The sequence below is a fragment of the Brienomyrus brachyistius genome, unplaced genomic scaffold (genome assembly GCF_023856365.1).
Source record: "Brienomyrus brachyistius isolate T26 unplaced genomic scaffold, BBRACH_0.4 scaffold37, whole genome shotgun sequence".
NCBI classification, from domain to species: Eukaryota; Metazoa; Chordata; class Actinopteri; order Osteoglossiformes; family Mormyridae; genus Brienomyrus; species Brienomyrus brachyistius.
In genome coordinates, this window is record NW_026042312.1 from 2,047,306 (window position 1) to 2,073,361 (window position 26,056).

Below are 26,056 nucleotides of genomic sequence, written 5' to 3' on the forward strand. Positions count from 1 at the left end.
CCTGTGGGCAGGGGGTGAGCTGGCCAGGCTCACCCCTTCCCCCCAGGGCAAGGTGTTATCCAATTCCCCCTTTTGTCCGAGTGTTGCTGCTTGTGATAATAAAATACAATAGGCGTCCTGGTGCCGGGTGTCTGCGCAACGCCTCCCTGTCCCCCCTACCGACAACATAGGGTGCTAGATAACGACCCCCCTCTGTCTCCCGAAACCAAGATAAGCATTCTGTATGCCGATCTAATGGCTCAGATAAGCATCCTGGTTTCTTTTATGAGCCGAAGTTCTTTACGGCGAAATAGATTTCATTGTATGGAGATCGGTAGCGAAATAGATTTCATTGTATGGAGATCGGTAGCGAAATAGATTTCATTGTATGGAGATCGGTAGCGAAATAGATTTCATTGTATGGAGATCGGTAGAGGACAACATGTTCGTGCAGTTCACTTGGGGTGAATCATGGACGATTAATCTGAATTCAGAATCCACCCGATCAGAATCAATCCCCTTAATCAATATTACCGTAAAAGGATTAACTCCATACCACGTGGTCAGGGGCGCCGCTAGCAATTTTGGGCCCTATGACAAAATATGAGGTTGGGCCCCCCTACCACACCCATTCCGCTCAAAACATACAAGCCAACCTAGCTATTCAAAATCTTTGTCTGCAATATAATAGTACCGACCTATTACTTTTGTTATTGCTTTTGACAGGTACCCTATCAGTATTTAATCAGAGACCTACCATGGCTGTAGCTAGCAGATGATTTATTGTTCAAAAATAAATGTAATAGAAAAATTACATATAGTAATCAAATATTCATTGAAAATGCAACATTCTTAAAGATTAAACGTGTTATACTAAAAAAAATATATAAACAGAGTGCAATATGCAGTACAGTGTAACAGTGACTTTTAACAATCAATGAGACACAACATAAATAAATTAGAAATGGTCTTTTGTTTAACCTGCCAGAGACTTAAATGCTAAAAGCCAAACACCTGGCCTTCTTGCTGGCAAAATCCTAAATCAAAAATATCAAACAAACATGTATAAACAGAGTACACAATGCAATACACTGCAACAGTGACTTTTCAAAATCAATTAGACACAAATCAATTAGAAATGGTCTTTTGTTTAACCTGCCAGTGACTTAAATGCTAAAAGCCAAACGCCTGGACTTTTTGCTGGCAAAATCCTCAATCAAATCCTTAAAATCCAGTTTTAAAGCCAACTGACTTTCAATGGACAGTATGGCAAGGTTGTTCAACCTTTCCTGAGACATTGTTGATCTCAAGTAGCTCTTTATCAATTTAAGCTTGCTGAATACCCTCTCTCCACAGGCAACAGTGACTGGAAGAGTGCAAAAGATCCTCAGGGCAATGCACACCTCTCCAAAAATGCTCTGGAATTCCATTTTATGAATTGCATTTAGGAGAGCAAGAGGAGAACAATCAGAAAAAGTGGCTGAAAATATTGCATTGAGATGCCTGATTTCATTCTCAAACTGAGGTGTGAGGTCCTTTGTATACTTACTTATGAGTGGCTGGCACACAGTTGAAATATCACAGTCACTCAACTGCCCCACTTTTATTATGGCAGCAAATTCCTCTACAATACCTGCAGTTGTTTTGAAGCGCGTGTCCAAATCACAGATAATGTGGTCCATGGCAGTGAAAAAAATAGTGTTGCGGAACACTTTGTCACTGCTGTCCTTCTGACTTTCTTCAGGGTCAGGGGTCTCATCAGATAATCTCTTTCTCTTCCTCTGACGGCCCAGCTCCTTATTAAATTTAGGTGGCACTCCCATCTGACTGGCAATTAAGGATGCCTCTGAAAGGATTGCATCCCAACTATCCCTGAGATTTTGTATCTCATTTTTAAGGTCCCTGACATTAGCTGCCTCAACCTCCAGGGAAATTTTCCCTGACTGGAGAATTATATTCCTGTCATCAATGCACTGAAAAACTTTTACCCAAATGGTCAAAAGCACAATAGCATCAAATGAGCTAAAGTACTTTCTGAGTCCGAAAGCTTCTGCCCTGGCCTCATTTGAAAGACTGCATGTGCTTAGTATAGCACTCAGGGCCTCTTTTGCCCGTGGCAAATGTTTTGCCACAGGTTTGACAGCATCTATTCGAGCACTCCATCGAGTGTCAGATAAGTTATGCAGAGAGCAGCCTACAGTGTCTTTGAATATAGCCCATCGCTCTGGACTGGCACTTACAAAACTGTACAGGCGATTGATGTAGCCAAAAAATGTAGAGGCTTCAGGGCTAGAGCCTGCTGCGTGCACACCCACAAGGTTCAATGTATGGGAAGCACAAGGTGAAAATGTGGCAAGATTATTTTTTTGTAAAATTTGGGCCTGGACTCCCTTGATCTTCCCAGACATATTTGCCCCATTATCATAACCTTGCCCCCTGCAATCACTAATGTCTATCCCTTGATCCATAAGCACACTCTGTATCATTCCTGCTATTTCACTTCCTGTTTTCTTGTAGAAATCCTTGAATTCAAGAAATCTTTCTGTAATTTCCCAGTCTTTCATATTTTTATTGTAATGCACATATCGTATGAGCACAACATTCTGCTCAGTGTGAGAAATGTCAGGCGTAGCATCACAAATGATCCCATAATATATGGCATCTTCCCTTTCCTTCAAGATGTTTTTTTGCACTCTTTGGCCACACAATTCAATAAACTCATTCTGGATGTCTGAGCTCAAATAATGAGTTAACCTGCCTTCTTTTCTGGATGCCTTCACTTTCTCTAAGTGGTCTTTCAACAGTGGGTCATAATGGGACAAAAGCTCTAAAGTCCCTAGGAAATTTCCATTATGGACATCACCTAAGTCTTTTGTTTTACCCCTGAAAGGTAAATTTCTTGATGCCAAGTGTAGAGTTACATCAAGGAGCCTCTGCAAGAGAGCTTTATTTCTCTCAATTTCAGACTGTAACTCTCTCTGCATCTGCATGTTGATGCCACTTGCAGTTCTTTCAGAACACTGCAGACTTTTCCATTTTAAATAGCAGTCCCTGTGAGCCCTGTTATTCTCATGATTTGGGAGTTTATCATACATACGACGCCACTTAACATCACACATCTTGTACCCCTGGTCACTATTCAGAAGACTATGAGAAGGTCTTTTCTGCCCCTGAGAGAAAAGAACACATGGGATGCAGAACAGTGCATCTGTACTCTCACTATAAATCAACCAATCCCTTCTCATCTTTACTCTACCATTTGCTGCCTTACAGTATTTCAAGTAGTCTGGAAATGGCTTTCCCTGTGAATCATGAGGCATGTCTCTTTCTTCTTTTTGTGCCAATTTACAAACGATAGTTGCTCTGTCTTTGTCAGTTAATTTTGTAGGCCACAAACCTGGGTCAACTGACAACAGGTCATGCGGCTCAGTATCTAAAGTGTCCATCTTATCTTCACTCTGTCCCTTAAACTGTAAGCTCCTCACTTCTTTCTCCTCCTCATCTGAGCTGCTGCTGCTACAGATTCTCTCCTGAGCCTCCTCTGCTGTTTTAAAATCTCTTTCTGTGACCTCCCTGACAGACTGGCTTGAGGAGCATCCTGGCCCTAGTGTATACAAAAGACGTATACATAATTCATTCAGAACATGTCTACACTGAAAGAGGTTCTGTACCACACTATTATGCTGATATGAAATGAGTTTGACTAGTTAATCAGTATTAAAATAAATTATAATAGTATGTAGAATACCCCTTAATACTATATAATTTTCAGCAATATTCAATATCCATTGAGCATTATTCTCAATCATTCTACATAATAAACCTGATTAATAATTTACTGTTTCTGCATAAAATCAATCTACAAAAAGAAAAATTCATCTTTAATATTGACTAAGTAAGGCTATGTCAGACATTGAAATAGTATAATTAATGCTTATAATCAAACTGCAATGCCTTTTAGCCTGTTTTTAAAAGGATGGATCTCAGTGACATTCTGGTTACCTCCTTCTTCAACTGGGAGAAGAGCCGGGGGAACTTCGTGAGGAAGAGTGGGTGAGGGCGAGGCTGCATCTGTACAGTATTAGGAAGATCTCATTATTAGTGAACTATCTGCTATCATACACGGTGGTAGTATTTAAAGTCCGCCAGCATAGTTAGCCAATAAGATAATGCTGGCATATTTGCAACAAATTCAAGATCTATATCTGGACAAAAAATTACATATTTAATTTTCATTGGTGAAAAACGTAACCTGTTCTATTCAGTATCAGATAACGTTAATGGTTCGCTATGCAAGTAGCGCCAACATTACATCAAAGGAAGCTTCGTGAATACCTTTCTTTTCGAAAAACTTAGTGAGTAATTGTCGGCCCGTTTTCTCTCTCTCTGCTCTATGTAACCTCGCTTGTCGTTTCCGATGACCGGACTTATGCTTCTTTGTTGAACTTGACATATCTGCACCTGCTCTCACTCAGCAGCGACACTCTACGATAGGTAGGATGGGCTGAACCATGCAGTGAATCAGAGAGGGGTGTAATTTGACTGGAGATGCAGAAATAAGCCGTAATTTTGTTTTATTTGTAAATCTTTTGTAGATACATTTTTTAATTTCTTTTACTTTACTGCTAGTAGTGTTATTATTAATAAAGCAGATCTCTGGGGGCCCCTAAAGGGCATGGGCCCTTAGAATTGTCCCAACTTTCCCCCCCTTAGCGGCGCCCCTGCATCTGAGGAGGATTCAGTGTATTATGTGTGAGGTTCATTTTGGTTTTGATGCTGGATTCAGTTAGTAAATATTAGAAAAATTGCATATTCTCAACTCGTATTTATGGATTAAGTCTTCGAATGTCATGAAATGACTGTTACTGAAAAGGAGGTAGAGATGTGTAATCCCTTTCTGTCCCCGTGAGTGATAGTGAATAGTGATATTGTGAAGTAGGAAGGCCAGATTATTCCAGATTGGCGTGTATTTACAGGGTCTGAGAGTACAGTTAGTGATTTTACTGGCTTTCCTCTGTGCTGTCAGTGCTGTGGAAATGGCAGCACTGTGTTGTTAAAGCAGTTTTGTTTCTTTAATGAAATTCTGAGTAAGTCTGCATGTCTGAGATTTTTACAGTACAGCTGCTCCTGCTGTAACCATGAGCTGCTGTTACTGCTGTAGTGTGACCATTTAGTTAAGTCTTGCAGTTGATTTGCTAAGTAATAATTAAGAAAAATGAGCTTGTAATCCACCTTGAGATTTATTTTTCTGTAATGTGGAATGTTTGATTTTGTGTTTTTGTTTTTCCAGCAAAAATGTGACATTAATGAGTTAAGAGTTTGAAAGAATTTTTCTGAAATTATTCTGGACGAGTAATTTTATTTTATTTTTTTTCCAACAATATGTTTATGTCATGCCCTGCTCGTCGGCTCCTCCTGTGTGCCACGCCCCCTGCCTACCCACGTGTGTTTCCCGGATTGTACCCAGCTGTGTCTGATTATTTTCAATCATTCCTGTGTATTTCAGTCCGTGTCTTACCCGAGTCCTTGGTCCGTCATTGATGTCTCCTGATGTTTGTGTGCGTGAGATCCCCGTATTCCCGATTAAACCCCGTTCGTCCCGTATCCTGCCTGCCTGCTTCCTCCTTCCGCACAATCGCCGCTCTCCGCCGCGCTCGCGCACCACGTCCCGTGACAGTTTATTTGTCTTTTTTTTTTTTTTTTTACATACAACAGAACATCCTCTCAGACACAAAATACAATTATACCATATATAACCTCAATAATGCCCTTTGACACAAGATATCAGGTATCAACCAGCTCATATCGAGCTGTTCCGTGAATGAGTAATGTTTCCTAACCATCTTCCTCCTCTTGATCTTCAGTTAAGTCTGTGCCTTCTGCAAAAAGCATGAAAGGCCTCCAAATACTTTCAAACAAGTCCTTTTTTCTTTTTAACAAGTATGTAATGCGTTCCAAAGGAAGAGTAGCCAACATCTGTTTAACCCATTGTCCAATACTTGGTCGTTTTTTACATTTCCAATGCAGTGCAATCAACATTTTAGCTTGTAATAAACAAATATCAATAAACAACTTCTCATTTTTTGCATATACTGTGTGCTTGGGGTATAAACCTAAAATTATAAAGGAAGGTTCCAAAGGAAGGTCTTTAGAAATAATAGACTTCACCGTTTCCTTTATTTCACCCCAAAATGTTTTAATTTCTCTACATTCCCAAACACAGTGAAACAGTGTACCCTTTTCGTCCCCACACTTTGTACATATGTCTGGGATATTCGGATTGTATTGGTTTAGTCTAACAGGGGTGACATAAACACGCATAAGCCACTTGTACTGTAACAATCTCAACCGAGAGTTTATAGTTTGCTTATATGCCTTACGGCAAACCACTTGCCACTCATCTAGTGACAAATTTATTTTCAGATCTTTCTTCCAAGCTTCTAATTTCAAGGTTGAATTATCTGGGGAGTGTGATAACAATAATTTATAAAATTGTGAGATTGCTCCTCTTTTAAGGCTACTTTCACTTATCATTTCTTCTAATTTAGATTTGGGTGGTTTCAATAGGTTTTTTTGTTTTGTTCCTATATAACTTCTAAGTTGGAGATACTTGAAAAAATATTTTCTTTGAATGTTATATTTGTGTCTAAGCATGTCAAATGACATCATGTTATCAGAGCCAGTGGGATATAGATCTTGAATTTTCTCCAATCCATTTAAAGCCCATTGTTTAAACACTGCATCGGCTCTCCCCGGGGGGAAGTTCTGATTTCCCCAAATTGGGGTTAGCCGTGATAAAATAACTGGTTCTTTAATGTGCCTTTTAACATTATACCACACTTTAACCATGTTTTTAACTATTGGGTTTTTAGTTTTCTTCATCAAATTAACTTCTGTATCGGAAAGAAGGTACAAAGGTAATGGAGGGCTCAAGATGTCACTTTCCATTTCTGTCCACTGGGGAGGGTCCTTTTTACAAAAATAGCACCCTATAGATCTGAGCTGAGCTGCCCAATAGTACCATTCTATGTTTGGGCACATCAAGCCTCCTTCGTCGTAGGGTAAATGGAGTAGTGACAGTCTTATTTTAGCACGTTTGTTTGACCATATAAAATCAAGAAGCAGTTTCTTAAATGCTTTAAACCAATCAGCAGGGGGTGGCAAGGGAATATTCTGAAAAACATACAACAATTTTGGAAGTATATTCATTTTGTAAATATTAATTCGACCTATAAGGGACATGGGGAGAAGACTCCATCTATTGACACTATCTTTAATTTCGTTATTTATCGATTCGTAATTATGTTGAACAATTAAATCTAAATTTGGAAGGATAAGTATTCCTAAGTAAGTAAATTTAGAAACTGATTTGAATTGTGAAACGGCTACTGGTGGATTTTCTCTCTCTCCTTTATCTAGCAATAAGATTGATGATTTTAATCTGTTAATTACATATCCTGAAATATGACCAAACCCATCAATTAGTTTTAACAAAGCTGGGATTGATGAATTTAGTCGTGAAAGGAATAAAATGATATCATCTGCATATAGCGACAACTTGTGTTCTACCTGACCAACCATGATTCCGGTTATGTGTGAATGTGACCGTACAGCTATAGCCAAGGGCTCCATTGCTAAAGTAAAGAGCAACGGGGATAACGGACATCCCTGTCGACAACCACGTTTAACTAAAATTGGTTTAGACACGTTCTTATTTGTTAGAATCTCTGCAGTTGGGTGTAAATATAATAGTTGTATCCACTTTCGAAATTTTGGTCCCAATCCAAATCGTTTTAACACGTCAAAAAGATAGGCCCATTCTATCCTATCAAACGCTTTTTCAGCATCCAGGGATAGGAGGGGCGTATCCTTAGTGTTATCTAATGCTTGAATAACATTAAGAACCCTCCTAACATTGTATAGACCTTGCCGACCTGACACAAAGCCATTTTGATCCCTATGTATAATCAATGGAAGGGTTTAGGCAAGGGTTTAGGTTGTAGAGAGCAGGCTCGAACGTGACCGTCTAGCTTGCGGCCATACCGGAAGTCCCGAATTGCATTTCTTATTAAAGTTTCTATGCCTTCACAAAATAATTTGCCTATTGAATCTCAGATGATATCTATAGGAAAACTTTAATGATGAAATGAATAATTACAACTAGAACATTAAGTTAAGTTCCTACATTATATCCCATTTCATGCCCACTTGACATCAGCAAGGTCGGTTTCATAATCTGTGTAGGTACAGTGCATTACATGTGTTGTCATGAGGCAGCATATTCATTTTTTGCATTCAAGATCATTGGCGTTCAAACTGTAATTTTAACTGTTAATCATGATGCAAACTTCGTAGCAAAACATACATGACAAGTTTAGCAACTGATATTTACATTACTTGAAAAAAGAATCCTGACATACATGCATGGTGGTGCAGTGGTTAGCACTGTTGCCTCACCTGCCGACAGTTGGGGCAGAGACTGGAGTGAAGACACATAACTACATGGTCACATGATCAGAATGTGTCACATGATCAGGTCTGAGGCCGATTCTTACCTTCTTCTTTTCCTCATAGGGCAAATGCAGAACAGAAATGCCATCGCTTAGGGAGCTGACGGAGATGCCGATGGAGACAAACCCATCAGCCTGACCCGTGTGCCCCCCCCCCCCTCACTGCTGAGCTCTGCTGTCTGGCTGTGGCCAGATCAGTGTGCCCCCCCCCCCTCACTGCTGAGCTCTGCTATCTGGATGTGGCCGGATCAGTGTGGCTCCAGGGCCAAACAAGAGCTGGTGTTAAAGTGGGCGGTAGCCTCTCCTGTCATACCTGGTCACAGCCACACCATACTGCAGGCCACGGGGGACAGGAGGGGATGACACACGCTGACAGGCTCACAAAGTGCATGGACACACTGACACTACAGATCTGTCTGAATATCTTTTTACTCTTGTTTTGTTTAATGTTCTGTCTGTAAAATATATTACCTGTACTTGTTCAGCATTGGAAATAAAAAAGTGTGATTCAAGTGTTTAGATTGACCTTTACTTTGCTGCACCAGTTAATATATTTTGATGAAATTATAAAATTACACAGTTTTGTCTTTGACGCCCCCCCCCCCCCAATAGCTTTGATCCCCCCATTTCTAAATTTCTCACATCGCCACTGTTAATGATTTAAGTGTTATTGCATTACCGCGTTTTACATGCACGATCATGCAGAATGTGTGTGTTATAACCGAATTGCGGTTATTGTTACTAATTATTAAGTCACATAGATAATATCCCCCAAAAATCCTACGATGTGCCGCTGAGTCCGTGTCCATTTTTTGCATGAAACGGAGCTGATCATCTCCTGCCTGTAAACGAAAGTGAAAGTAAGTGTCGGGATTTTAAAGGCAGAGTCGCCATTTTATTAAGATTCTGGAATAATGTAAAGGTATTCTATGTTTCAAGGTAAGATTATATTAATAATAATAATAACAAAATTGATATGTTTAACACAGCCCACATATATTGCGGGATTTAAAATTTTCAGTATAATTAAACATTAAATATACGTCCGCACAGCACAGTAGGTTACTGTACGTGTATCAGAAGAGTTTTCGAATTAACATCAATAATATTTAATTACTTACACTCAGGCATGAGTTCGCCTAATATACTGTGCTGTAATACTAAGGCTGTAATATTTTGCTATATTAAGTTTTTCTTTTTTAAGTGTTGGGGATTAATGCTAGTGTGCCGAAACATCCGGGTTAAACTCAAGGATTAACATTTTATTAAATGGTTTAAAATTACAGGTTTTACCACGGATCTGTTCTGTGTTCTCCAATCTGAAATGTGCTGATTAATTGTAGTTATACTTTGCAGTCGTATTTAAACTGTATAAAGCAAATAGTTCGCAAGTCTGATTTTAATAATCGGTAAACAATAAGTCAAACACAGCCCACAGCGCAGCTGAATAACACACACACACACACACAACACAATTAATACTGTAAACGACTCTGTTGTGAAAGGCGCTATATATATATATATATATATATATATATATATATACACATATATATATATATATATATATATATATATATATATATATATATATATATATATATAGGATTAATTGTGTTGTGTGTGTATAAGTGTAAGTGTAAGTGTAAGATGGCAGCAGAGCCATCGAGCAGGAATGAATCACACATCGCTTACACCTACCGGGGTAAATAATAAAGACACCGTGTGATTTTAAAGACACAGACTTCACTTTTACACAGACGGCGGGTTTGCGCTTGTGGTAACGAAGCATTTTAGGCAACGTTTCCTCTTTTCCCCTGGGAGAAGCAAGGTAAACGTCAATTTCCCCAGAGAAAGACAAGACAAGACAAGACAGGTGTTCTAACTCTTTCTGTTAGAAGTTATTCTTGAAAAACAAGTTATATAAGTGACCAATGAACACATGTTTGTGCAGTTCAACCATGGTACAATAATATTATGGGTGAATCATGGACAGCGTATTTGAATCTCGGGATGATTAGTCCATACACGATCAGAATCAATCCGTACACCAATCACCCCATATGTATGTCCACTGGGGGCGGGGGTTGGGTGCACTCCGCCAAACCGTAAGTAGTGGAGCCGAACAATCACAACAAATCATTAACAGTAATAAGCTAGAAAGAGATCTCTCAATGGAGGAGATTGATAATTTTATATCGTCCAAGGCGTCTAGGGATTTTTCAATACCATCGATACGAGCCAAAATTCGGTCCAGCACAGAATCGGCACCGCCCGCGTTAGAATGGGAGTCATCGCCTTAGTGACTAGCGGATACTTGTCGAGCCGATTTTTTTTTCTTGTCAGTGTTTTTCTTGTGAGTGTGAGGTGAGGAAAAAATGGGAAAATCTTTGTGACTCTGACATGGTTAAAGTATATATACTGAACTGTCGTAATAGCGATTTGGAGGTTAAATGGTGGAGAAATTAAATAGTTGGGAGCTGTTTGGTGGCTGCTCCATACCAGACTGTGATGGAGGGCAGGGGGCACCGATGATCTTTCTGCTGTCTGTACGGTCCACTGCAGTCTCTTCCTGTCCTGTTTGGTGGCTGCTCCATACCAGACTGTGATGGAGGAGCAGAGGACAGACTCAGTGACTGCAGTGTAGAACTGGATCAGCAGCTCCTGTGGAAGACTGTACTTCCTCAGTTGTCTCAGGAAGTACATCCTCTGCTGGGCCTTTTAGAGGATGGAGGAGATGTTGGTCTCCCACTTCAGGTCCTGGGTAATGGTGGTACCCAGGAACCTGAAGAACTCCACAGTAGACACCGGGCTGTCTGATATGGTGAGGGGGGCAGTGATGACGGACGTCTCCTGAAGTCCACTGTCATCTCTACAGTCTTGTGCGTGTTCAGCTCCAGGTTGTGCTGACTGCACCAGAGTACCAGCCGCTCCACTTCCTGCCAGTATGCAGACTCATCACCATCCTGAATGAGTACAATGATGGTGTCGTCTGCAAACTTCAGGAGTTTTACAGCTGAGTTCCTGGAGGTGCAGTCATTGGTGTAGAGGGAGAAGAGCAGTGGGGAGAGGACACATCCTTCTGGGGCACCGATACTGAGGGACTGTGTTTCAGAAGTGACCCCCCCCAGCCTTACTTGCTGCTTCCTGTCTGTCAGGAAGCTGGTGATCCACTGGCAGGTGGCTGGTGACACGCTGAGCTGGGAGAGTTTGGAGGAGAGGAGATTAGGCACAATGGTGTTGAAAGCCGAACTAAAGTCCACAAACAGGATCCTGGCATAAGTTCCTGGACGGTCGAGATGTTGCAATATATAATGCAGCCCCATATTCACTGCATCATCCACCGACCTGTCCTGTAATGCCCTTCAGATGGGCTAAAACCAGATGTTCAAAGGATTTCATGACCACAGACATCAAGGCGACAGGTCTGTAGTCATTCAGTCCTGTGATGGTGGGTTTCTTGGGGACGGGATAATGGTGGAGCGTTTGAAGTAGGAGGGAACTTCACACAGCTCCAGGGATCTATTGAAGATGCGGGTGAAGATGGGAGCCAGCTGATCAGCACAGGTTCTGAGGCAGGAGGGGGAGACACCGTCTGGTCTGGGGGCTTCTTGGATTCCTGTTTCTGGAAGAGCCGGCTCACATCCGCTTCATGTATTCTGAGTTCCAGGGGGGAGGGTAGGGGGGTGATAGCTGTGATGGAGGCCATTGTTTTTGTACTGTACTGTGTAGATGTACTTTGTTTAAGTACATCTGCCCTCCCCTGGTCTGCTGGAATATCACTGCTGTATACATGCACCCACTGCAGTCATCTCTCAATGCAGAGGAGCAGCGGCTCTACTCTGAGTCCCTCCCGAATGACCGAGCTCCTCACACTGTCTCTAAGGGAGAGCCCAGCCACCCTGCGGAGGAAACCCATTTCAGCCACTTGTATTCGCGATCTCGTTCTTTCAGTCACTACCCACAGCTCATGACCACAGGAGAGGGTAGGAAAGTAAATTGACTGGTAAATTCGAGAGCCTTGCATTTTGGTTCAACTCCTTCTTCACCATGACGGACCGATGCAGTGCCCGCATCACTGCTAACGCTGCACTGATCTGCCTGTCGATCTCCCACTCTATCCTTCCCACACTCATGAACAAGCCCCTGAGATACTTAATCTCCTCCACTTGGAGAAGTACCTCCTCCCCGACCCAGAGAGCACTCCACCCTTTTCTGGTTGAGGACCATGGTCTCGGATTTGGAGATGCTGATCCTCATCCCAACCGCTTCACACTCGGCTGCAAACTGCTCCAGTGAGAGCCGAAGGTCACAGTCCAGTGAAGCCAACTGAACCACATCATCTGCAAAAAGCAGAGACCCAATCCTGAGGTCACCAAACCCTCAGTGCCCTGGCTGTGCCTAGAAATTCCATCCATAAAAGTCTAGTCAGAACCTCACAACCTCACACACCAGCTCAGGCTTCTTCTCCGTGCACCAGAGAGGTGATATTCCATATTCCTAGAGCCAACTTCTGCAGCTGAGGATCCCAGCGAAAGTCCCCGCCTTCGACCACTGCCCAACTCACACTGCACCCGACCCCTTTGGCCCTGATGAGCCCACTGGAGGGGGAGCCTATGTGCCTTCTTCAGGCTGTGCCCGACCAGGCCCCATGGGTGCAGGCCTGGCTGTGGGGGGGAAGGGAGGGCCCGGTGACCCACATCCGGGGGAGGGAAAATGTGAATCTATGTTTTTCCTCATCATAAGGGGTCTAATGAGCCGCAGTTCGTCTGGTTCCTCACCCAGGACCTGTTTGTCTTGGGTGACCCTACCAGGGGCATAAAGCCCCGGGCAGCTTAGCTCCTGGGATCACTGGAACACGCAAACCCCTCCACCACCATAAGTTGTCATCTCCAGGAGAGGATGTTGATACATATAATTATAAAAAATGTGGCATTGAAAGTTTGCATTAAACCTCTTTACTATGTGTAATTCTACACATTGAACATAACAGAATGGAGACACAATTCATCAGTTTGATGTAAAAATGCTGAGTACTCGATATTGTGTATTTATCTATATATCTACTTACCATTCATGTTCACAGAGGCCCCAGCAGGAATCATCTGGTCTGGATCAGCATAAAAATGGATGGATCTGCTTCTGAAATGTGCCCCCCTGTGGGGTGTAACGGAAAGAGCCCTGAGAGGTAACAGTGTTACAGCCCACTAGCATGCATGTCTCTCTGGGTCTATAGTCAGGCCATAACATAAAAGTAAACTGGGCTCCTAGCTAGGGCTGGTCAGTGGGCAGCACTTTAATATGTGTAGCTTAATAAAAAGACCTCGTCATCTTCTGTCTTCACCGTCTTCTTCCACAATCAGCCAGTTCTTTTATACTAGAGGTGAGCAACAGACCATCCCTCCTATACAAAATGTCCACATAACAAAACTAAACAAACAAACAAAAACATATATAAACAGGTAAAAAGGAACATCAGTCAAGTCTAGTTATGGAGGTTTTTAACGGTCATACTAAAAGTTTCATATAATATTAAAATTTTAGATGAGACAATTTCCTTAAAAGCTGACTGTAAGTAAGTCTGTTTACATGAAGAGTTTCACAGCATATCAAAGTACATGAAGGCAGAGCAGAAGGCTAAACAGCAGTGTGATGCCGTCCCCATTGTATGAATTATATTTATACCATGAGGGTTTGTTTCCTCTCGCTGCCCACAGTGTCCTGATGAAGAGAGCAGACTCCCCTGTACCCAGCTGTGTTTCCCTGAAGAGTGACGCGTCAATAGAAAAGGGACTCAACTTCAGAGAGGGACCTTTTCCTACAGATCAAAGGTAAATGTGCATTTAAACAAACACTGTTAATGACATTCAGACTCCCAGTCAAATGGCACAGAGACACATACAAGCTATGAGGAAATAACATATTTATAATGAATACACCAATTTTTACCTTTAACAGATTCCTTCACCTTGAGAATTTAAACAAAAGTTTTGTCTGTATTCTATATAAATAACATCTGAGGTAAATGGATGAGGATTACTGTAAAACCTGACTTTCTGTGAGCTGGAATTGGAAGTTATTTAATCGCAAAGTGGATTTTAAATTTCAGTCCACAGCACAGAGCTGGAAAAACCTGGTTTGCCTGTTACCCCCCCCCCCCGCATGTCCATTAAAGAATGACTCGACAATAGATTGTCGTCTCGTGAGACGGATGCTTCTGTGTTAATAAATCATTTCACTCTCATGAATCCATTAGATTATGCTCAGACGAAGGCTTTAGTTTAACATGTTTAATGGAACAATGTGGCTTAATAATGAGGCAGGATCATCAAAAAAAAGAGAAAGACTGTTGGTTTGTTTGCCAAAGGTGACAATTAAATTTTGCTGATTCAGTGCAAATATAATTAAATATTTTTAGAAGTAAATGAAATTTCTGTAGGATGACAAGTTTAAAAAGTACACAGTATACAATAAAAAAATCCTGAAAATTCCATACAGTATAGTTCAATAAATAAATATAAATAAAAAACTTTAAATAGTTAAAAATGGGACGTTAAGGCTGGCTGTGGGGGCTGCACATCGACAGCAGGCATTGTGGTGTCTAACGGCAGCAGGCAGGAAAGATCCCCAGTAGCGCTTCTTAGCTCACGGTGGGGGAATGAGCCGGTGGCTGAAGGTGCCCCAAGATAGCGCCTCCTGGAGCCTTGGCTGGGTTATGGACCGGCCAGTGGGGCCAGTGCCCTGGGGCCTCAGGACATTAGAAGCTGTGAGTGGCAACATTTATAGTGCAAGCCATGAAATGCGCCCCCCTGTGGGGTGTAACAGAAAGAGCCCTGAGAGGTAACAGTGTTACAACCCACTAGCATGCATGTCTCTCTGGGTCTATAGTCAGGCCATAGGGCACTTGGCAGACGCCTGCCGCCTGGGGTAGTTGGTACACGCCAGCCGCCTGGGGTAGTTGGTACATGCCAGCCGCCTGGGACACTTGGCACACGCCAGTCGCCTGGGGCACTTGGCGCGGTTTTTCGAAACTCTTGCTGGATGTGTTGTCATAGCAGCGCATCCAAATCCTCAGACCTGCTCGGAGCAGGTTTGTTCTGCGTAAACAAGGATTAGCTCACAGACTTAATCAGTGTCCGTGCATGGAAATGGGTTCAGTCACGGCCTCGCCATTCATATACGTAAAATCAACAAACACATACATACACACACAAACTCATACATACAAACATATATATGAATGAAATGTCATGTTTGTACTTCACTTTAACTTGTTCCCATATCCTGCATGATTGTGCTTCTATTCGATCTGTAATTTTGATAATAAAAGAATAATGAAACATTGGAACCATAATACTACATTCAAGTGATAAATACAATAACTAAAAACTACTTACACGTTTAATTTGTCGGACACTTTTTGCCAGCCGTCTTTTCTGGTTTGGGTCGCTTTTGATGTGTTTCCTTTAGTGCATATTAAATTACTGAATTCATCATACCCTCTAATAAAAGGTCCTGCTCGGATTGCGTGAAAAATTGCGCCCTGTTTTTCGACGTTTTGCGGAAGCCAATGATCTCGTCCAACGAAACAATCTATTGGGAATCTGTTCCCACACGTCGGACGTTCTTTGAGACAACGTTTAACTAAGCGAGACAGTTCACCTGGTCCGGACCAAACTTGATCACTCACCTAAGTTACCATGGCAGCTCAGCAGGGATTAATTTAAGACACGTTGATGGAACGGAATTCCCACTTAAATGAGCCAGACTTGTCAAAATAAGTCAGACTTTCCCCCCAGCAGGCGTGGCCCACAGCATTACAGCCGCGGAGGGCGACCCAGAGCGTTACGGACGCGGAGGGCGACCCAGAGCGTTACGGCCGCGGAGGGCGACCCAGAGCGTTACGGACGCGGAGGGCGACCCAGAGCGTTACGGCCGCGGAGGGCGACCCAGAGCGTTACGGCCGCGGAGGGCGACCCAGAGCGTTACGGCCGCGCAGGGCGACCCAGAGCGTTACGGCCGCGGAGGGCGACCCAGAGCGTTACGGCCGCGGAGGGCGACCCAGAGCGTTACGGCCGCGCAGGGCGACCCAGAGCGTTACGGCCGCGGAGGGCGACCCAGAGCGTTACGGCCACGCAGGGCGACCCAGAGCGTTACGGCCGCGGAGGGCGACCCAGAGCGTTACGGCCGCGCAGGGCGACCCAGAGCGTTACGGCCGCGCAGGGCGACCCAGAGCGTTACGGACGCGCAGGGCGACCCAGAGCGTTACGGACGCGGAGGGCGACCCAGAGCGTTACGGCCGCGCAGGGCGACCCAGAGCGTTACGGACGCGGAGGGCGACCCAGAGTGTTACGGACGCGGAGGGCGACCCAGAGCGATTCGTAGAGTCGGAACTCTGACCTGGAGGTAGCCATCGAGCTCCTAAAGCGCGCAGCCCTGCCAGACCCTGTCAGCTTTCAGGCTGCCTGCCCTGCATGCGCAGCTGGGCCAGTTATGCGGCTGCAGATAAGAGGTCAGGTGTGTTCCTCTGCCAAACTCTGCCCTGCCAGACCCTGTCAGCTCTCAGGCTGCCTGCCCTGCATGCGCAGCTGGGCCAGTTATGCAGCTGCAGATAAGAGGTCAGGTGTGTTCCTCTGCCAGACTCCCCGCCAGGTCAGGAGGAAGTCTAACTGCCCCCCCATCCTTTGCTCCTCCTCGATGTGCCTCTAGCTGCCCAGATCAGCCCCTGGCAGAGTTACCGCCTGTGTTGTAGCTCGTCACAGTGTGTATGACTTGTGCTGATCTCTCTATGGCACCGGCAGATACTGTGTCTGTCTTGGGTTGCGCCTGTGGTAATGGACACCGGGGGGCGCTATAGCACCGGCAGATACTGTGTTTGTCTTGGGTTGCGCCTGTGGTAACGGACACCGGGGGGCGCTATAGCACCGGCAGATACTGTGTTTGCCTTGGGTTGTGCCTGTGGTAATGGACACCGGGGGGCGCTATAGCACCGGCAGATACTGTGTTTGTCTTGGGTTGCGCCTGTGGTAATGGACACCGGGGGGCGCTATAGCACCGGCAGATACTGTGTTTGTCTTGGGTTGCGCCTGTGGTAATGGACACCAGGGGGCGCTATAGCACCGGCAGATACTGTGTTTGCCTTGGGTTGCCTGTGGTAATGGACACCGGGGGGCGCTATAGCACCGGCAGATACTGTGTTTGTCTTGGGTTGCGCCTGTGGTAATGGACACCGGGGGGCGCTATAGCACCGGCAGATACTGTGTTTGTCTTGGGTTGCGCCTGTGGTAATGGACACCGGGGGGCGCTATAGCACCGGCAGATACTGTGTTTGTCTTGGGTTGCGCCTGTGGTAATGGACACCGGGGGGCGCTATAGCACCGGCAGATACTGTGTTTGTCTTGGGTTGCGCCTGTGGTAATGGACACCGGGGGGCGCTATAGCACCGGCAGATACTGTGTTTGTCTTGGGTTGCGCCTGTGGTAACGGACACCGGGGGGCGCTATAGCACCGGCAGATACTGTGTTTGTCTTGGGTTGTGCCTGTGGTAACGGACACCGGGGGGCGCTGGGCCCCGACAGCTGGGTGGTGTAAGCTGAGAGGCCTGCCTCCACTCATACTGCTCGCTCCCCTTCCCACCCGCTCTCACGCTTCCCCCTGTCCTTGGTCAGCACATCCCCATCACATCCTAATGGGATAAGAACGTTCTGAAGGTTTGAGGCAGCATCATCAGGACTTGAGTTCATGGACAGCTGTGTGTGTGTTTTTCCTCACTGCTGCTGGCTGACAGACAAACGATGACCCCTGAAGCGGTTAGTATTCTGTAAGACAGTAGGACATACTAGATTGAGTGGCGCACGCTGATGACATCATGCACATTATGTCCACTGGGATGGAGAACAGGTGCAGGATGATGATGTGTAATGTTTCATCATATTTAGGCAGCAGTATCACCCCGGCTAGTGGGGGCCCGGGGACCAGCTGGTACAGAAGCGGGGAGGCAGGGATGCGGGCAACAAGCTGATAGGCGCCCCCCCCCGTTTGACGCTCCCTGCTCACCTGCGAGTCCCAGGCCGGTGCGGCTGTGGGCCAGTCGCTCACAGAGCAGGCAGCTCCATTGATAAGCAAAGCAGAGCCTTATTGAGGGGTGGGGTAGCGGGGGGATTCACTGTTTGCTGGTTGCATAGGAAGCTGTGTGCTCACTCTGGGGGGGGGGGATAACCCTGTAGGTGCTGAAGGACAGATTCGGCCCATTAGTCCCGTAGGTGCTGAATTTAACCAACCAGTTACAACCAGTTTAACCAGTTTCTTGACTGAGGATTGTGAATCAAATGCTGGCATTTATCTCTGCTAATCAAGTGAATCACTCTAAATGTCACTGGGTACAAAGGGCTGCATAGAAAACTGTCCTTCCTGCCTGCTGTGTCTCTGTGTGCTGGAGCCTGATGTCACTGGTTCTCTTCTGCTGTCATGAGAAAATCAGGAAGCCGCCCCAGTGAATAAAGCTTAACATGGCAGATACATCTTTCCAAACTACAGCCCCTATTCCAAAAATGGTGGGATGTTCTGCAAGTTGTAAATAAAAACAGAATGCAGTGATATGGAAATCTGATAAACCTGTATTTTATTCATAACAGAACAGAAAACATATCAAATGTTCAAACTGAGAAAATGCATCATTGTAAGGAAAAATTTTGAATGTCGCAGCAGCAACACATCTCACAAAAGTTGGGACAAGGCCATGTTTACCACTGTGTGGCATCTCCTCTACTTTTAACAACAGTCTGTAAATATCTGAGGACTGAGGAGATCAGTTGTTTGAGTTTTGGGAGAGGAATGTTGTCCCATTCTTGTCTGATACAGGATTCTAGTTGCTCAACTGTCCTAGATCTTCTGTGTCATATTTTTCCTTTTATGATGCACCAAATGTTCTCAAAGGCTGAAAGATCTGGACCGCTGGCAGGCCAGTTCAGTATCGGGACCCTTCTTCTACGAATCCATCATGTTGTAATTGATGCAGTGTGTGGTTTGGCATTGTCATGTGGGAAAATGCAAGGTCTTCACTGAAAGAGACGTCGTCTGGATGGGAGCATTTGTTGCTCTAGAACCTGGATATACCTTTCAGCACTGATGGTGCCTTTCCAGATATGCAGGCTGCCCCTGCCATATGTACTAATGCACCCCCACACCATCAGAGATGCTGGCTGCCCCTGCCATATGTACTAATGCACCCCCACACCATCAGAGATGCTGGCTTTCGAACTGAGTGCTGATAACACGCTGGGTGGTCCTTCTCCTCTTTAGTCCGGATGACATGGTGTCCCTGGTTTCCAAAAAGAATTTCAAATTTAGATCTGACTGACCACAGAACAGTTTCCCACTCAGCCGCAGTCCATTTTAAATGAGCTTTGGCCCAGAGACGACGTCGGTGATTCTGGATCATCTTCATATTCGGCTTCTTCTTTGGATGATAGAGTTTTAACTGGCATCTGTGCATGGCAGCGCGAATTGTGTTTACTGACAATGTTTGTGGGAAATATTCCTGAGCCTATTTAGTGATTCCATTACAGAATCGTGTCTGTTTGTGATGCAGTGCTGCCTAAGGGCCAAAATATCACAGGCATCTACTCTGGTTTTTCACAGAGATTTCTCCAGATTCTCAGAATCATCTGATTACATTATGTGCTGTAAATGATGAAATATTCAACCTCTTTGCAGTTTTATACTGAGGAACTTCTTTCTGAAATAGCTCCACTATTTGTCAGTGCAGTATTAGGGGGATTGTGACCCTCTGCCCATCTTTACTTCAGAGAGACACTGCAACTCTAAGATGCTCTTTTTATACCCAGTCATGTCACTCACCTGTTGCCAATTGACCTAATCATTTGCAAATTGTTCCTCCAGCTGTTGGGTTTTTGTACCACTAACTTTTCCAGCCTCCTATTGCCCCCGTCCCAACTTTTTTGAGATACGTTGCTGTCATGAAATTCAAAATGAGCAAATATTTTTCATGAAATAGCAAAATGTCTCAGTTTAAACATCTGATATGTTTTCTATACTTTGTTATGAATATAATACAGGTTTATGAGATTTCCATATCATTACATTATGTTTTTATTTACAATTTGCACAATTTCCCAACTTTTTGGAATTGGTGTTGTAATATACCACAATGTTATTCTTTATCTGCAGTAACAGCAATTTTAATGGGGAACTTTTCAGCCTTTCTGTTACATTTGTGTAGATGAATTGAGGTCTTTATGTTTCTGCCTAATTCACAGAGACCAAATGGAAGATTGCAGTTCAGATCTACATGATAAATCGGGTTTATCATCCATATTGAAGGTTTGTATTTATTGCTGATATATATTTTCTTGGCTGTTATGTGAATTAGCTTATATTTTATACAGCTGCATAATAATAAATTCATCATCTTAAAGAAAATATGTTTTAAACTTTGATTCACAAGTGAAACTCAGAAAAGGTTTGGTGTAAGTAGCAATAATTAACTCTGACTGTTTATTTTAGTCGCTAGAGGAAAAAGCCATGAAGTTCCTAAAGGAGGAACTGAAGACGTTTGTGAGGCACCTAGATCAGAATTTCCCAGAATGCTCTGAGCCTCAGCTGGAGGAGGACAATGACCTGGACTGTGATGGTCAGATGCAGAAGACCAGTGTTAGAGAGGTAGCTCTGAAGATCGCAGTGTACATCCTGAGGATCATGAAACATAATGATCTTGCTGACCTGCTGGACAAGAGTAAGAACTTTATAATATTATGTACATGTACAATATTGTGTAAATGTCTTAGGCAGCCAAAGAAAAGGATGTTTAAATGGTCTTCATGTTGGTGTAGAACTACTATAATATGTATGTCAAAGTGTGTTTGCCATTTCAGAACCTCTCCCAACATCACCTTAATATTTGCTGATATTGTGCAGTATATCCCTGTATTTTTTTACTTGACCACTAACACACCTCATGTGGCTGATCAATATCTCATTGAGTTTTAAACTTATTTAATTAATGAATGAAGTGAGCTGGTGGTGAAATTTAACAAATACATGGACAGGCTGTGGTGCCCCTGAGGAGAGGTTTGGGAACTGAAAAGGGGTTTTGTGTTTTTTTTGGTTCTGAGCAGATATACACTTACTACCCAGATAAATGGCTTTAAACATTTCCTTTGGCTGCCTAAGGCTTATTCACGGTCCTGTATTCGGTGTTCCAGTAAAATACGCATGATAAAACTTTCAGTTTCACATTCACAGTCACAGGGAAATATCAGGATATGTATGTGTGAAGAAGTGTGTTTTTGGAAAATATTCTTCCTCTCATATTGGTCAGGATCACGGTGAGAATTAGTGCATTTTCCTCTCATTTCTTTTCAGGACAGCTCATGCTGCAACATCAGCAGGAAATGAAATGTAAACTTAAGAAGCAATTTGAGTGTGTATTTGAAGGGAAAGCTAAGGAAGGACAGCCAACACTTCTCAGTGAGATTTACACAGAACTCTACATAACTGAAGGTGGGACTGGAGCAGTCAATGATGAACATGAAGTGAGACAGATTGAAACAGCATCCAAGAAAAGGCGAACAGAAGATACTACAGTCAAGTGCAATGATATATTTAAACCCTTATGTGGCCGTGAGACACCTATCAGAACTGTACTCACTAAAGGGGTGGCAGGTATCGGGAAAACAGTCTCTGTGCAGAAATTTATTCTCGACTGGGCAGAAGGAAAAGCAAACCAGGATGTTCACTTCATATTTGCTCTTCCTTTCCGGGACCTGAATTTGATTAAGGGTGAATACAGTCTGATTGAATTGCTTCACCACTTTGTCCCAGAACTGAAATCATTTCAATCCACTGAGCTGTTTAGGTACAAAGTCTTGTTCATCTTTGATGGTCTGGATGAGTGTCGCCTTCCTCTGGATTTTCAGAACAATGAGAGCTGGTTTGATGTAACAAAGAAAACGTCACTGGATGTTCTGTTGACTAACCTCATTAAGGGGAATCTGCTCCCATCCGCTCTCCTCTGGATAACCTCCCGGCCAGCAGCAGCCAATCAGTTACCTGCTAAGTGTGTCCACCAGGTGACAGAGATACGAGGGTTCAGTGATGCCCAGAAGGAGGAGTATTTCAAGAAGAGATTTAATGATCAGAGCCTGGCCAGCAGGATTATCACACATGTGAAATCATCAAGGAGCCTCTTCATCATGTGCCACATACCTGTGTTCTGCTGGATTTCAGCCACTGTGCTTAAGAGGTTTTTTAGTGAGACTGACAGGGGAGAAATTCCAAGGACTCTGACTGCAATGTACACACACTTCCTGATCTTTCAGACAAGTTTAAAAAATGACAAGTATATGAAAAACTATGAAAGCAACCTAAATGAAAACAGCAAGGAATTCCTTTTAAAACTTGGTAAATTGGCTTTTGACAACCTTGAGAAAGGCAATCTCATATTTTATGAGCAAGATCTGACAGAGAATGGCATTGATGTCACTGAAACTTCAGTCTACTCTGGAGTGTGCACAGAAGTCTTTAAAGAGGAGTATGGGTTGTACCAGGAGAAGGTGTACTGCTTTGTGCATCTGAGCATCCAGGAGTATCTCGCTGCTTTATATGTGTTTCTGTCAAACTCATCAGCTGACCTGCTGAAGACTGCAGTGAATGAGGCATTAGAGAGCAGGAATGGACACTTGGACCTCTACCTCCGCTTCCTCCTGGGCCTCTCAACAGACTCCAGTAAGACTCTGTTACAAAGGCTACTGGGGCCGACAAGAATCAGCTCACATACCATTAAGGAAACAGCCCAATACATCAAGGAGAAAATACAGGAGAATTTATCTCCAGAAAGGACCATCAATCTTTTCCACTGTCTGACTGAACTGGGTGACAATTCTCTAGTAGAGGAAGTACAAAGATACCTGAATTCAGGAAACATTTCAGCAGATGACCTCTCACCTGCACAGTACTCAGCTCTGGCCTTTGTGATGCTGATGTCAGATGAGGAGCTGGATGTGTTTGACCTGAAGAAATATATCAGACGAGATAAACAGCACTGCAGGCTGCTGCCTGTGGTCAAGAACTCCAGGACGGCTCTGTAAGTTACGTGGGGATGGGAAATCATGTCTGGTCTGGCAGTAATACATGAATATTGTTTGAAATGTGTAATATATATTATATATTTCTCCTCATGGATCAATAAGTGAGTTTTATTTTGATAATCACAGCTATAGCTGTTTGTATAGCAGTAGCTAATCCTGACCACAGACTTTATAATGACTGAAGGTAGTGATGTCACTTTTTGTTTGTTACTACGTTTCCATTCCCATCCAGTCTGCCTTCTGATCACAGGCACAGCATCCTAACCTGCTATAGAAACAGTGAGGGCTCTTTATCCACAGGGTGTATAAGTGGTATGTGAGTGTTATTGTCAGCAGGCGTGTTCATGTGATGGAGCCCAGAGCTGGGAGCTTCCGTATGACTGCTGTCTCTGGCTGCTCACTGGCGCCCTCTGCTGGCCTCAGCTGCACCTGGCTGAGGATGTGACGGCACATCTAGTCCGGCAGAAATAGATCAACATTGTTTAAAATATTAAATTAATATATATATATATATATATATATATATATATATATATATATATATATATATATATAAAATTTATTTCCCCTCTTTTAACAACAAGGTTCCTTTTTAATCTAGTTTATATTAACTGAAGGTAGTGATGTAGTAAAAACAAAAAAGACAAGATTTCCACGACCATCCTTTGTGTAACAAATAACCAAAGATACAGCATCATACAGAATGGTCCAGTTTTCATTAATAGTGGGAAAACCACTCATATTCGTTTCAGTTCTGGATGCTGTAGGACGCATTTCTGTAAATACTGGATGTGGTGCGTGACTCTTTGGGCTCGGACTCTGTGTCCATGAGCAGAAGGTTGCTGGTTCAGATCTCATTTTGAGTCCCCCCCCCACCAAACACTGAATGCAATTTCAGTTCAGTTCAGTTTTATTTATATAGTGTGTTTTCACAACATTAGATCATCTCAAAGCACTTTACAGCATCCCTGCCCAAAGCCCCCAGTGAGCAAGTCAGAGGGGACAGTGGCAAGGAAAATTACCCTAGAAAGAAGAATCCTTGGGAGGAACCAGACTGAAAGGGGGAGCCCATCCTCCAGGGGGCAGTAGAGGAAGCCCTAACCCTAACCAGACTGAAAGGGGGAGCCCATCCTCCAGGGGGCAGCAGAGGAAGCCCTAACCCTAACCAGACTCAAATGGGGAGCCCATCCTCCAGGGGGCAGCAGATGAAGTCCTAACCCTAACCAGACTGAAAGGGGGAGCCCATCCTCCAGGGGGCAGCAGAGGAAGCCCTAACCCTGACCAGACTGAAAGGGGGAGCCCATCCTCCAGGGGGCAGCAGAGGAAGTCAAATGATCAAGATGGCAAAGTCCTAATTCACATTATCCCAGTCTTAACATTTCAGTCACAAAGTGGGGGGCAGGGAGGTGATGACAGCAAGTGCTGGAGCTGCTTCAGATGGGGGGGCGAACAGTAGTACGGCAGCAGGGTAAACAGGGAAGATGTCACAGGCAGAAGGGTGAGCAGGCCGGAAGGACTCACAGGTAGTGGAGACCTGCAGCAGGGTAGACAGGATATCTTAAAAATGTGGGGTCTCCAGGCAGCACAGCCCAGGGGGAGTAGGGGAAATAAAATGTGCAGTTAGCCAAAGTAGGGGAGACTAGAGGCAGTGCAAACAGTTAGGTTAGTGCAGTATGTAAGCTCCGGCAGATATGGCTACGGCAGCATAAGTAGGAGGGAGAGGCAGGTGGGAACACAGGCATGGGGAGTCCCTGAATGTCAGCACTCCAATTCCACAAGGGGGTGTGAAGCTTCTTTAAGCTGCACCGCTTCTGTTTATCAAGCTCGTCCAAAGTAAATTTCCTCATCGCCATCGTACATGAAGGTAAAACAGTTTCCAATCAGGGACATAGGACTCTATCTTAGGTTTTCTCTGGCCTTTAGTGCTGTCCAGAAAGAAACAGATCTGCTCAAGAGAGTAAACCTTGGTCCTACCTACAGGGGTGCTGGAGTCCATGGAGGCCTGTGAGTCTTCCAAGTCATCAGCCAAACTCTCTACGTCCTCATGATCTTTATCAGAATCCAGTAAGTGCAGGTCCAGCTCAGGCTCGGGATGTTCCGCTGCGGTGTGTCTACAGATGGGTCAGTGCCTGGCTCAGCAGGTGCGGAGTCACTCACCGCGCTGCCGCCAGTAGGCCCTGCTGCGTCCGGGCCGGGCTCCTCTGCCAGCCCGCCATCCCGGCGTGGCTCGGGAGCGGGGGTGGGGGCAGTGACTACGGGCAGGGGGGGCTCGTCCTCCCGGTCCCCACGGTCTGAGTCCAAGTCCGTTACTACAGTATCGGCGCCCCCGCGGTGCTCGGTGTCCCGCACCAGCGCCGGGGCCTCGCGCCCCTCCTCGCGCTCCCCCGGGGGGGGGGGAGCTCCCCTCGTGGGCAGGCCTGCCGCACATGCCCAAAACCACCGGCCGCGAGCAGACAGTCC

The 26,056-nt window shown here is 44.4% G+C and overlaps 1 protein-coding gene across 11 annotated transcripts in view; it reads left to right on the top strand.

The window, feature by feature from the left end:
* The window catches only part of LOC125722166 (NACHT, LRR and PYD domains-containing protein 12-like), a 173,370-nt gene that overhangs the window by 133,574 nt on the left and 13,740 nt on the right, over positions 1-26,056 (top strand). For 5 of the 11 annotated variants that reach the window (XM_048998337.1, XM_048998342.1, XM_048998338.1 and 2 more), the window contains 4 exons: positions 14,207-14,320; positions 20,768-20,831; positions 21,015-21,243; positions 21,873-23,592. In XM_048998337.1, coding sequence (XP_048854294.1) covers positions 14,207-14,320; positions 20,768-20,831; positions 21,015-21,243; positions 21,873-23,592 — 2,127 coding nt within the window. Of the gene's footprint in view, positions 1-9,266; positions 9,429-10,184; positions 10,321-13,575; positions 13,678-14,206; positions 14,321-20,767; positions 20,832-21,014; positions 21,244-21,872; positions 23,593-26,056 lie in introns of those variants that run through there. The other 6 variants (XM_048998345.1, XM_048998347.1, XM_048998339.1 and 3 more) reach the window with 5 other exon arrangements.